The 14052-nt window shown below is 32.2% G+C and overlaps 2 protein-coding genes across 2 annotated transcripts; both read right to left on the reverse strand.

The window, feature by feature from the left end:
* Positions 1 to 2265: 2265 nt before the first annotated feature.
* Positions 2266 to 3542, reverse strand: LOC148547217 (uncharacterized). The gene is made up of 7 exons (XM_088495338.1): positions 3466 to 3542; positions 3313 to 3378; positions 3166 to 3234; positions 3016 to 3090; positions 2889 to 2942; positions 2566 to 2652; positions 2266 to 2335 (listed from the first exon to the last, which is right to left on the reverse strand). The coding sequence occupies exons 1-7, from the start codon at positions 3540 to 3542 to the stop codon at positions 2266 to 2268; spliced, it is 498 nt and encodes a 165-aa protein (XP_088351464.1).
* Positions 3543 to 3734: 192 nt separating this feature from the next.
* On the reverse strand, positions 3735 to 5633 carry LOC110271919 (uncharacterized). Its single transcript, XM_088496048.1, has 4 exons — positions 5456 to 5633; positions 4549 to 4830; positions 3945 to 4435; positions 3735 to 3872 (listed from the first exon to the last, which is right to left on the reverse strand). Exons 1-4 carry the CDS (start codon positions 5631 to 5633, stop codon positions 3735 to 3737), a joined length of 1089 nt encoding a protein of 362 aa, XP_088352174.1.
* Positions 5634 to 14052: the final 8419 nt, after the last annotated feature.

Genomic DNA, 14052 nt, shown 5'->3' on the forward strand with positions numbered 1-14052 from the left:
CCAAGCAGTTGGATTACCCAGTTTCTATATCAGCAGAATTAATCTAACAAAACGGACTTAATAATACAGAGGATGGCTTCGACAGCCTTATAGCACTACTCTCTCTAATTGCCCGATCTCTCTGTGTATTCATCTCACTGAATAGTATCCGGGAAGCGTACTCCACTCTATAGTGGTCCACCTCCTCCTACAATTAAAAAGTATATTCTGTTTAAACAGCAATATTAATTCAGTAAAGTAATACAGAGTTATATGGTTCTAAAGACAGTTACCTGTGGCCAATTATCCCATTGATACTTCCCCTTTTTGATGTTTTCCGGCTCAATTAACTCCATCCACTTCATAACGTACACAGCGCAGTCATAGCTGAAAACGAAGAAAATAAATTTCAAATCTCATTTACAAAAGTTTAATGTTCAGAGTCACAAATTTATACCTTATTTTTTGGCCTGATATTTTAACATATGGTGATTTAATTTCCTTCTCCCTCTCCCCTTTCTGCAGAGGTTCCCCGCCGGTATATGTTATCAATCTTGAAAATACGTATCCCTTAAATACGAAAACAAATCAGTAATACACCCGAATGAATGGACAAGATACACCTAACTGAATGGACAATATACACCCATCAGAACTAAAGAAATAGACCTATCTATTAAAGTAAAGAAGACAGAGGCAACTTACAGTGAATTTATTAATGGCCTTTCTCTCATCGGTGGGAGCTTTTTTGTGTAGCGGGTCAAGTATTTGACATTTCTGCTTTCTTGTATTTATCAGCCATAACCATCAATGCCCCGAGTAGCAGACAGGGGCAAAAATCTGAAGGATTGCCACACGTGAATAGTGTGTTATTTTATTTTGCAAATAAGTAAATAAGCGTACTAACAAATTTAGCAAACGAAAACTTACATATGGGTGCGAAGTCAATTTTTTTCTATCTATGAAGGGAATGAAACTCGGGTAGGCTTCCACCCTGAATTCCTTTTTCGTTTTCAGTGATACGAATTCCCCGTTTGGGTGATCCGAAAGTGCCATGCACTGCAAGAATTGCGAAACAAGAAATGAAATACTAAACTTACACCCAATGGAACATAAAAAATACACCCAAATCAATACAAAAAATACACCCAAAGTTCGGAGAAGTAACACTTACCACAATATTGGGGGGGGGGGGGAGACAGTATATTTGTTCTTTAAACCTCTTTTTATTTTTGTTGTTGAGGATGAGGCAGATGGCAGATACAATCTAGAAATATATGCCAAAATCAATTTTACATTAATAAGCAATGTAATTGACTTTGGTGTAAAAAGATTAATGTTATTCTAATATTACCTGAGATTCTATATCACTTTTTCCCTGGAGGGAGGCAAGGTGCATTCTCATCAAAATGTATTCTCCTTGGCCAATCAGAGTGCACATTTCCTCATACTCGTTAGTATTGCCATCTGCATCTTCCTTCAGTCTCGTCCCCCAGATGTAGCACTTTTGTTTCATATCATCTGGAATTTGATTCATTTCCCTAGGAGTTTCAAACTTTGCAGAACTTTCTCCCCCAGTCTCCCTCTGAATTTGTGGACTTGTGTTTTTTCCCTTCGCCGCGCTGCTTGCTATTCTTTGGACCAAACTATCCAATTGTTCTATCAAATTCGCAGCTTCTGGAGATTTTTCCCTTTCTGTCTCCTGCGTTGACGCCCCCTCCTGGCTTGAATCAGTCAATCCAAGGCTGAATGATGGCACCCCTGGATCTGTTTTAGGAACATAGGATGCTGTCCGTGCCATCATCAACAGGGCAGCAGCGTCTTCTGCGTCTGGATGACTGCGTCATCATGTATAAGAATAAGAATAAGAATAAGAATATACGGATGATAAGCAAAAATTGATTTTAGTCTGATGAACTTACATTTTAGTTGGAGCTGGGGGAACCGTGGGTGTGGTCTCTTGAAGTTGTTTGGGGGTTTCAGGAGTGCTGCACAGTTACAAAAAATTAATCACGGCGTAAAAAAAACTAATCAGGAACAATATACACCCAAACTGTTAGCTAATATACACCCAAACTCTAAACAAATATACACTCAATACTATTTCTTACGTTTCTGTAGTCCCTTCAATCTGTAGCATAGGGGTTGGTTCAAAATCTGTCTCAGTGGTTGTTTCGGATGCCGGCACAAAAACCTGAATCGGGACTCTAAACAAGAAGAAAAATGAAAGGTTAACAACGCCTTTGAAAATAATAAGGTTATAAGGTTGAAATATTATTGGAAAACTCACATTGCAAGCGCTTCCGACGGTGTCTGTTCCCTCACAACCATCATATTCGAATCAGATGGACTCAACCTAAAATACACCCAAAGAAATTCAAGAAATACACCCGAACAATTCAAAAAAAAGACAGGCTTTATTTTTTTGAGAACTTACATACTTGCAGTTTTTGCTTTTTTTTCCTGCCTTTTTTTTCTTGAATAAAATAATAAAGGGCTTTTTTTTCTAAAAAAAAATATATACAGAATTAGAAGTAGAAGGGTAATAGAAGAACAAAAGTAACGGTTATTTGAAAGAGAAATTACATGCTCTGTGACGGCTGGTTTACACTACTCTGTTCTGTGCGTCCTTGAGAGGAAGGAGCATCACTTCCCAAGTTCACAGCCGGTATTCTAAAACAGATTTGATGTTATTCAGACAAAATAAGATACAGGTATAAAATACACCCAAATGAATGCACAAGATACAACCAACCGAATGGACAATATACACCCAACACAACAAACTTAATATCCCAACTTATTAAACAACATACACCCAACTTGATCCACAAAATACACCCAAATGGTTCCACAAAATACACCCAAATCATGATAACAAGATTTTATTAAATAATAAAGCTTCTTACGTTTCAGACGACACATAGCGACCTTCTGTCGATCGCAGGTCAGGTTGGTTCTCACTGCGAAACAAGAAACAATTATTAGCAAACAACACACACCAAAATCTGAAATAGACACCCCAGCAAGACATACCCTTCTGCAGCAGATTTATCAACGTTTTCCCTTAGCCATTCATCCAGTTCGTCACTTGATATTTCATATGTCTCACTACATTCATAAAAGAAGATGTTAACAAAAATAATTACGATGATAGACGGTAATATAGCTTACGAGGTACTGTACCCGTCAAAGTATTGGTCTTCTTTAGGAGGTGAATCCTCCACGACAACTTTTTTCTTTTTTGGTTGTGTTCTGGGTGAAAAAAAAAGAGTACCAATCAGAAATAAAAAATTAAATTTATCACAAAATATTATGCAAAGAAGTGCTTACTTTTTTGGTGTTGTTTTTGTTTTTTTCTTTTTCTTCTCCTTCTCTGCAGGTGATGATTCTTCGCTCCTATAAGTTAATAATAGACACTTCAGTTAATACACGAAATCTTTATAATGAAGCCAAAAGAAAGGAGTAATAATTTCAGGACATTACTCATCACTTGGTTCAGATTCAGATTCTGAATCAGAATCTGACTCCTCTTGCCTCTGCTTTCTTTTTCTGGAGTCCATTCTGGAAGACAAACAATGATTATTTAGAACATACTAAAAATACACCCAACGTGATCAACAAAATACACCCAACTCGAAAAAGAAATTACACCCAAGTATGGTACTTACTTTTTCTCCTTTTTACTGGGGTGTTTTCTTGCTGAATCCTCTGAGTCTTGTTGAGTCTCAGACTCAGAGGTAGAAGTGTCACTGTCAGTAGCTGTTTCTGTCTCCGAAGACGATGTTGGACTCGCCTTCCTTTTTTTGTTTTTTTGATTTCTTGTTTTTTTTCTTTTTTTCTTTTTTTTTCATTTTTTCTCTTGCTCTTGTCTCCGCCATCTTCACAATCCCCTGAAACATGAGATATTTTAGCTAGCAGCATTCAGGTAAATAAAATACAACCAACATATTATGTTTACTTACCAAAATTTCCTCTCTTTCTGCAGTCATTCTTTCCACCAACTGCTCCTTAGTCCAGTTCGCAATCCAAGGCTTTGGTGGTCTTTCAGCCCTCTTCTTGCCTTTGTTTTCTGAAAGATGAAAGTATATTATCATCAGGGCAAAGAGGCAGCCATCAATTGCCTTCTTCTTCTTCTCCTGGTAGTCTGTGATGCCCTTGATTATGAAGGTCAAAACATGTCCCCCCCAGTTTCTCTTCGATATGCCGTCCATCTTAAAAATTGGGGCCAGGTACACGGGTGATATTTTGTTTATCGTCGTTGGCAAAAGGAACGCCATCTGTATGTAGAGGATGAATATCCTCTTGAACATCAGGCGTTCCTCTTCGCTGCCAACGCCGATTTCCATCATTTCATCGGTAAGACTTTTGAGGGTCTTACCCTGGAATCTTCTATAAATTATTTTGTCATCGTCAGAAAGTTGCTTATACTCAACTTTCTCAGGAAACAGATTTCCTACAAAAAGGAAAACAACAAAGTATCAAAATCGGTTCAAACACACCCAAGCATCAACCTCAAATACACCCAAGCATGAACTTAATATACACCTATAATTTTGAGCTAGTTACCTGTTGCATTGATGCCAAGCGCATCACCTATTGTCTTTGGTGTTATTTGGAAAGAACCATATCCTGTCTTCAGTTTGTTCTCCCCAAGTTTGAAGTTGTTTGCCAGTTCCCTTAAGAGTTGGTGATCCACCCTTAGTGGTGGGATGTGCATCAACCCTCCAAATCCGAGATCCCTGACAATTGCCTTCTTCTCCTCAGTCATGTTTCTGAACTTATCACTCAGGAGATGTGTGGCACACTTAAGGTCCTTTGTTTGGTTTCTTGCTGCCATTTTGTCTGAAACGAAAAATACACCCAAAGACATCAGTAATATACACCCATATATATGAGTCAGATACACCCATTAATAACAGTAAGATACACCCATAGATATGATTCAGATACACTCATTGATAACAGTGAGATACACCCATAGATATGATTCAGATAAATCCATATATATCAGTCAGGTATCACTCAAACATGCTTCAATATCAAATTAATTGAGATATTAGTAAGATACATGCATATATGAGTCAGATACACCCATTGATAACAGTAAGATACACCTATATGTAAGAATCAGATACACCCATTGATAACAGTGAGATACACCCATTGATATTATTCAGATACATCCATATATATCAGTCAGATATCAGTCAAACATGCTTCAATATCAAGCCACATTACAAGTTCAAGTAGTATTCACCCCCAATCTACGGAATAAACCCCCAAAAATCAACAACAATAGCAGGAGAACTTATTACAAGAACATAGAACGACGTAGAACTTAGAAGAACAACGTAGAACTTGGAAGAACGACGTAGAACTTAGAACAGTGTAACAAAGAAGCAACAATAATAGTAAACCCTAGAAGAACGACGTAGAAGAAAAGTAAAATATACAGTAATCTTAATGAACTTACGTTGAGTGTTGTTGCTTTGTTTTCTCTTCAGATTCTTCACGGAGAGTTTGATGTTGTTTTGATGGAGGTTTCGAACAACGATTTGTATATTTTGAACTTTGATTTTTGCTCGAAAATGGGAGCGTTTCCTTGTTTCCAAAGCATTTTGAGAAGTGGAAGAAGTGGAAAAGTCTGCCATACGTAACGGTTGTAGTGTTGAGCGCGTGATTTTGACGCGCCATGTTATGTTTCTTTATGCGCGTGTCTTCGATTTGGGCTGGGCCAACTTGGATGCTTGTAAACTTGTATGTAGCAGGCCCGATAAAATAAATCCATTAATTAGTCATTGCTATAAATAAGTATTTGCCATCTTATAATTTTTATTTATTATACTGCTCTAAATTAAACAAGTTTAATTATTGGCCTATTATAAGTTTGATTATTCTACTATATATCGGATTATTATTTTTGAATTTGGATCCTCTAAATTTTAGACTCACTTTAGAGAATAAAGTGAGATTTTTCACTATTGAATATTTTTTTCTTATGTATTCTCTTAATCCCACTTATAAAATAAATAGTGATAGATCATATTTTACCCTTTAAAATTAAATTTAAAATTTAAAGAATCTAGATCCATTATTTTTATAACTGATTATTTAGTTAAAAAATATATAAATTAATACATATAAATATATACAAATATCTGATAATTAATTTAATAATTAATTTAGTATTCAGGTCATAATTTTTGTCTAAAATTAGCTCCTCCATATGTCTATTAAATATGAATAATTAGGATGGGGAACTCCAAGGAATAATACCGAAATTTAAACCTGTTTCTGTTTGTTAGTTTTGACGTTTGAATACTCATTGTTCAATATGTTCGGCGGCACAAACTGAACGATATGTCACTTATTCTTTTGCTACTTATTAGTTTGGAATCTATAGCAACGCGTAGTGAAATGGAATGTGTTACGTTCTTTTTTTTTGTTTTAAATAGTCGCAATTTACTAGAAATCAAACCTCATGAATTTTAATATGTTGCATCCAACCATGCAGCAGTCTACAATTCTAATAATGTTGTACTAATCCGCCATCCATCTAATTTTTTCCAATTTCCCCCTCTATTCAAATAAAAAAAATCTTTCAACTTAACGTATAGTGATAAAAAAATAAAAGATAAATAAAAAGATAAAAATTCAAACTGAATAAAAAAGATATATTGAATTTGAAATAAAAACAAAAAAATAAATTAAAATTAAGTACAAAAAGAATCACTCTACTTTCTATTTAATTTTTTAATGTAACAAGAAAGATACTCCTCAACCTAACTTGTTAACGCCATAGTTTGAAAATTGAATCGAATGACTCATCAACTTTTTATCCAATTTCCCAATACAATAAGAGAAGAACTCCTCAACCTCAATTATTGGTTTTATCACGAAACTAAAAAAATGGGTTTTTAAACCTCTAAATGATTTTGTATTATGACTACAATAGCTAAGGAGGTATTTATAACCTCTTATTAGGTTAAAACAAAAAAAAATCTTAAAATTCATAAATATAAAGTCCAATCTAGTAATTAAATAAATAAAAATAAAATATATCAAATTAAATTAAAACATTTTAAAAATGTAAACTAGTATATTCTAAATAACACTTAGAGTGTGTGTGGTTCAAGTATTATTTTGTTACAAAGATTCCATTTCCATGGGAATTAAAGATACTCAAGGAGAATGTGGAAATTGAAATGATGGTATTTTGATTTCATAGAATCAAACTTACTTAGAAATAACTTTTTTAAACTTTGAACCAAACATGGAAATATGATATTTCCATCTTAAAATTCTTAGGAATTATTTATAATTCTTCCAACTACACACACCCTTCAACTTTTTGTATTACAAACATTTAAAGCACATATCATATAGTTAAACTAAATACATATGATTTAATTCTTTTAAAAGTGATTATCCGGTCTAAAACTTATCCATATTAGGTTGTTTTTTGGGACTAAAAAAAAATTGTCTGGTCTCTTGAATATTTTGTATGCAAAATAAAATGCATGTGCTTTTTATTTTTTTTGTGTTTATATCGGAGGCCGTTATGTTAGGTTGATATCTATTGACTATTGTATTGTATTAAACGTGTATTTACACCGTATTCAATAGTATTATTAGATAAAACTAAATTGGAATCTGAATCCTACAAATTAATTAATATCCAATCGTTTGTAATTAACATCATATAATGAAGATTTGATTAAGCTTTTATACGGTTTGTTTAAGACTTAACACCACTCGCTTCTTTTAACATTGGCGGCGTTATAATTAACATACATACATCATATAAAAAGACAAACCGTTGTTGTTCTCTCTCTATTTTTAGTAAGGTGTTTCTTATAGACAACTTATGATGAATTGTCAAAGTAACGGTATTAAATTGTGAGAATAATAATGGTCATATTACAAGCTAAGCATAGAGCCATAGACTACTTACTAGCTACTGTGCAGTCTTTGTTTTCCGTTTGGCTTCTTAAGTTCAAATCAGGCACTCATGGTAGTTGACTACTACTTCCAAGTTCCAACCTCACAAAAATCACGTTTCATTTTAAAACATGATATTCATGCATGGAACAGTAGTATACTGTAATACTGTAGTTTGAATAATAAATAATATGATGAAATCCCTCTTTGCCCGGAAGTTGCGCTGTCCTAGTTGGAGAAAACTCATCATATCAGGATTAAAATGTTACGTGCACACACAAGCTTGGATTATTGCTAGATTGATTTTAAAGTTTTTGAAAATTTAGCTCTCAGAATATATTTGATACAAATCGAAAATTTTAGAAACAAAATCGAAACAAAATAAAATTTAAAAATACTTTTAAAATTTTTGACAAATTTTAAAAAAATATATATTTTATCCTTTTTTATATATACAAACTTTTTTAATTAATTAACTAAAAATATATTTTCAAGGTACATGTTAGTTAAATTCCAATTTAAAATATCTAACATGTAATTTATATTATTCATCAAAACAGTTTATTTGTAATATTTTTAATAAATGTGACAAAGATACTTGTTACTTGTAAGTTGTAACGAAGGACCTTTATTATTTGACTTTTGACCCATTACAAGAAGAAAGAAAGAAATAAAAAAAAAAAAAAACGCGCACGAGTAAAGTGCCAATAAAAAGGTTGGTAATACTATAATAAAAAATTATGTGAATCTATATAAATTATTAATCTCATAATAAAAGAGATAACTTTCAGCTAATGCACTAGTTATAATACATTTTTCTAAAAAATATCGTTATTAGAAGTAAATTTTTCTTAAAATAAAGAAAAATATTATAAATGCAATAAATATTTTAAAATATTAGTTAGGGTCAAGAATCGGGCTTACTTTGTCCATCAATGTACGTGGTGTGTGTGGAATTGGCCCAAATGATAGTGTGTAATGTTTACCTATTGACTCCCTAGTGATTATAATTTATAATATGTATCATATATATATAACTAATTAACTATTCATGTAGCATTGTCGCTTTTCTCGCAGAAAATTTTGGGGAACATCGCATTTTAGTAATTTTGACTCACAATTAGTCCATATAAATATTAAATATTTTTAATAAATAAATTAATTAATTTATATATATAAATTTTAATAAATATATTTTCAAATTATATTGGCTTATGTTATAGTTAAATTTTAGTAAATATAAATATAAATTATATTATATATATATATATATAGATGTAAATTATTACTAGTCAAATGTTAGTGTAAAATAATAATATTTATTGATTTATTTCTATCAACTTAAGTATTTAGAATAAATTATTTTATGACATAATATTAAAAATTTTATGATTATTAAAAAAATTTAGAGTTTAATATTTAATAATTATATAAAACATATTATATATATAATTATTTATATATTTTTTATTATTTTAAATTTTGGAAATAAAAAATTTTATGATAATAAATATATTTTATTAGTATTTATTTGGGTATTTTAATTAATTAATACGTATCGATACGATAAAAATTTAGACAAATTAAAAAATACCACTAAGATTATATTATTTTCGTCAGTATTTTTTTTATTTTTTTAAAAAATTATTATATCACGGTATGTACTAAAATATCCTTGCAAATACTTATAAAAAGATAAATATATATATCTTTTTAAATATTTTTATTAAAAGATTAAATAATTTCTTTTATTGTTATAATAAAAATATCCTTATACGTACAATTAAAAAAACATAAAGGTCGTTTTCCAAAATAGAAAATTTTTTTTTGAACAAGAGCTTGTGGTTTTATTGGAAAAAAGATCACTGCTGTGGTCCAGCCGCCCGCTTATATTAGATGGGAAAAGAAGATGAAGATGAACAATGAACAATAGGATTTCTGATTTTGATTTTTCTTCTTTTTCCTTTTTGAAACTTTTACGTTAAGGGTATTTGATTTTAATTTTTTAATGGCATAAGAATACTTTTGTTATAATAATAAAAAATATTATTTATATTTTTAAAAAATATTCAAAAGGATATATTTATTTTTTTATAATTATTTATAAAAATATTTTAGTACAAATAGTGATATAATAATTTTTTAAAAAAATTAAAAATAAATAATATAATTTTTGTGGTATTTTTTCTGTCTAAATTTTATCGTATCGAATGTATTAATTAATTATTATAATGAAGGAAGCACTTATTTTATTAGTTAATTAATATGAAAAATAATAACAGGATGCTACACATTCATGTAACTAAGTTGGCCCAACATAAAAATAATCCAACACTATTAAATGAAATATGAAATACACGCGTTCAACGCACATAAAACACTTCTTCTCTTCTTCTTCTCTTCTCCATCATGCTTTTTCTCACGCTCGTTTACGTACGGAGTGTATTCTTCTTCACGTTCCTCCTTCTCTTCCTTTTCCTCCTTTTTCGTGTTCCTTCTTTTTCACGTGTTTTCTCTTTATCATTATTCTTTTGCTGTTGCTGCTGCTGTATTTTTTTTTTTTATCTTTTCCTCCATCTCTCTGGTGAAGAAGCAGTAGAAGGTGAGGAAGAAGAGTTTTGAATAGTGCAGAATGAACTGAACACAGTACTCGTGGTGAACCGAACACAGTACTCATGGTGAACCGAACACAATACAATTATGTAGTACTGAGTGAACGAAACATAATCCATTATATAAAATAAAATTCAAACAGCTTTCTGCAGAATGAACCGAACACAGTACTCATGGTGAACCGAACATAGTACTCATGGTGAACCAAACACAATACAATTGTATAGTAATGAGTGAACGAAACATAATCCATTATATAAAATCAAGATGGTGAACCAAACAATGCTTCTTTCAAATACAATTGTATAGTACTCATGGTGAACCAAACAATGCTTCTTTCAAATGTATATATGTCAATGTTAATGTATATATCTATTCTTAATATCAACGTATGTATAAATTGTTAATATTTATATTTGATTCAAGATGGATTACTCATCTAAGATATTAATTTATATATATGTTGGAACTGTCTGGCTGCTGTTTTATTCCAGGTTCTCAGTGATTGCAATCACTGTATTTACCAATACATTCGAACTCCAAAAGAACATAGTGAACCGAAATTAATACACTGGGCGAACCGAAAGGTAGAAACATACTGAACCCCTAAACCCTAAACACTAAAACCAGAACCCTGAACACGGAACCCTGAACCCATAAACCCTAAATCCCTAAATCCCTAAAACATAAACCCTACACCCTAAAACCTAAACCCTAAACCCTAAACCCTAAACCCGAACCTTGAACACTGAATTCTGAACCCTGAATGCTAAACCCTCATGGTGAACCGAACATAGTACTCATGGTGAACCGAAATCTTAATTACGGTGAACCGAAATTTTAATTATGGTGAACCGAATATACATAATACTATTTATTCTTAGATAAAATTTACATGCTTATTACTTGCTATTTAAATTTAATCTAATTTATTTTTATAATAAATCTTAAATATTTAAAAATTATTTATTTTATATTTTTTAAATTAAATATTAATTTTTAATTTATTTTAATAAATTAATTGTTATCTTATAAATACCATAATAATCACTTTATTCTTATATACCGAAAAAAAATATTTATTTTTGATAAATATTAAAAAAAGTGTCTCTAATAATTTATATATGGCGTTAGTATGTGATTGGACCTGATAAGATATGGTGTAGGTAAAATAACATATAAAATAAATTTTTTTATTTGAAATAAAAGTTTCTCAATTTAATATTTGGCACATAAATTATCTACAAACCTATATATTAATAATATTTATACACAACACCATTCAAGTCAGAGCTACTCACCATCCATCATCTCTAACCGCTTTCATTCTCTGCTGAATCGATCACAGTTCGTGCGTGATAGTTGATATTGGAATGTGATTTCTCATTGGTAGTTATTGTTTTCGGTTCACCACATCTTATAAGTTCGGTTTGGTATGCAGAGCTGTACGAGGATCGGCATATATGGAAGAATTTTATGGTGAACCAAAATCTTATTATGGTGAACCGAAATTTTAATTACGGTGAAACAATTATATAGTGCTTAAGGAAGAAAACAGAACATGTTGGTCTAATTTTTGTTAGACTCCTTTCTACGGACCAAACCGAAAACATGAACGTGATGAACCACCTCTTTAGTACTTACCGAACTGAAAAGTTACTCACATATATTGAGAGTTACTCACAGTTACTGACACTCACAGTTACTCACAGTTACATATTATCAATTCAATTCAATTCAGATGTAGATCACCTCAGTCCATTCAATTCACTTCAAATAAAATTAGCAATTTCATTTCATTAAATTCGATTCAGAACTCAATAATCCAAACCTCATCAAATTGATGCGTTTCAGAAGAATCATCAAAATCGCACTCATTCAACTAATTTGAAGTTGATTCATTCATTGTTTCAATTCAAAAGTGCTGATCGAAGAATAAAACGAAGAAGAAGATGAACGATGAAGCTAATTGCGTTGAATCAATCCAGATCTATAATGCAGAGAAGAAAAACGCGAAAAAAGAGAACAACGAATTTAATTAGGTTGAAGAAGAAGAAGGAGAAGAAGAAGAAAAAAAAAACGCGAAAGAAGTTTACGTTGTGTGAAAAGATTTACGTTGAGAAACATTAATAACGCAAAATAAGGATTCATTATATATGTTATAAGAGGCGCGTGTAAAACAAACAGGGAAGTGGGGAGTGGAGTGAAAGTTGCTTGAATACCATTCATGTAATTTTTACATGAATGTAGAGCTTTTCCCAAATAATAATCTCAACAAAATCTTGAAGTTCATAATTGTCAAAGAAAAAGGAAAGCATCATTGACAATTATATATATATTCTTTTAAAAGTCATGTATTATCAATATAAAAATATTTTATGACGAGCTATAACTCAAATGTCATAGTTTTTTTTATATTTACCTAAGAGATTGTGGGTTCGAGTGTTCCTATCTTTGGTAAAAAAAATATATTAAAATATTTGATAACAAAAAATATTAATAAAAAGAGTAAACTACCATTTCTACCCATGAAAGTTGAAAACGCTGACATATCTACCTATAAAAAAAGAAAATTACCATTTGTACCCATGAAATATGGATTTCGCATAACAAATTATCCAAACACTAAAAAAATTACCTAAAATTTCTAAATTACCCTTATCTTCACCACCAAACCACCCCCTTCACCCCGTTATCTTTCTAACCTTAACCTTCTTTACCCAGCCACCACCCCCTTTTCCTTTCTAATTTCAAATCCCACCACCACCCCATTCACCCAACCACCTTTCTATCCCTAACCCTCTTCACCCAGCCACCACCCCTTTTTCCCTTTCTAATCTCAAATTCCACCACCATCCCCTTCACCCAACTACCTTTCTAAACCTAACCCTCTTCACCCAGCCACCACCCCCTTTTCCTCCAAAACTCACACACGGAGACATTACACACACACCCCCACCCGAGGAAGAAGAAGAGAAGAGGAGGGGGAGGGAGACCGCACTGGCAACGTGGGGACTCGCTGCCGCTATCGCATCATCGTCGCCATTGTTGAGGGAGTTCGAAGAGGAGATGTGAGTCAGAACCAAGGAAGAGGAGCTGTCGCCGCCATTGATTGAGTCCGTTGATGTCGTTGTCGCTGGTCTGGAAGGAAGAGAGCGCACAAGAGATCGGAGAAGGAGGAGAGGGCGACGGCGCCGGTGGGTGTCACTGCCACCATCGTCGTTGACGTTGTTCAGTGAGGGAGGAAGAACTGTTTTTTCTCTTTGCTTTTTCTATTGTTGTTGTTGTTGTTGTTGTTGTTGTTGTTATTGTTTCTTTATGTGAAGAAGATGATGATGGAGGTATAGTGGCAGTGGTGGTGATGGTAGTGATAAAGAAAATGAGATGGTGGTGCCTTTGAACTTAGAGTTTGGCTCAGGCGAGGGCGAGACAGGGAAAGAGAGAAGGAGGGGTGGATGATAAGGGTACTTTGGGAATTTTATGTAATTTTTTAGTGTTTGGATAATTTTGTTATAT

Source organism: Arachis ipaensis, chromosome B8 (assembly GCF_059453495.1).
Source record: "Arachis ipaensis isolate K30076 ecotype BB chromosome B8, ASM5945349v1, whole genome shotgun sequence".
Taxonomy (NCBI): domain Eukaryota; kingdom Viridiplantae; phylum Streptophyta; class Magnoliopsida; order Fabales; family Fabaceae; genus Arachis; species Arachis ipaensis.

Excerpts from the sequence above, each read along its gene's own strand:
- LOC110271919 (XM_088496048.1), bottom strand. The coding sequence starts at position 5,633 with ATGGCAGACTTTTCCACTTCTTCCACTTCTCAAAATGCTTTGGAAACA. Across the intron at positions 4,436-4,548 it reads GCTTGGCATCAATGCAACAG|GAAATCTGTTTCCTGAGAAA; the intron begins GTAACTAGCTCA and ends TCCTTTTTGTAG. Across the intron at positions 3,873-3,944 it reads CAGAAAGAGAGGAAATTTTG|GGGATTGTGAAGATGGCGGA; the intron begins GTAAGTAAACAT and ends CTCATGTTTCAG.
- LOC148547217 (XM_088495338.1), bottom strand. The coding sequence starts at position 3,542 with ATGGACTCCAGAAAAAGAAAGCAGAGGCAAGAGGAGTCAGATTCTGAT. Across the intron at positions 3,235-3,312 it reads ACAAAAACAACACCAAAAAA|AACACAACCAAAAAAGAAAA; the intron begins GTAAGCACTTCT and ends TTTTTCACCCAG. Across the intron at positions 2,336-2,565 it reads AACCAGCCGTCACAGAGCAT|GTTGAGTCCATCTGATTCGA; the intron begins GTAATTTCTCTT and ends GGTGTATTTTAG.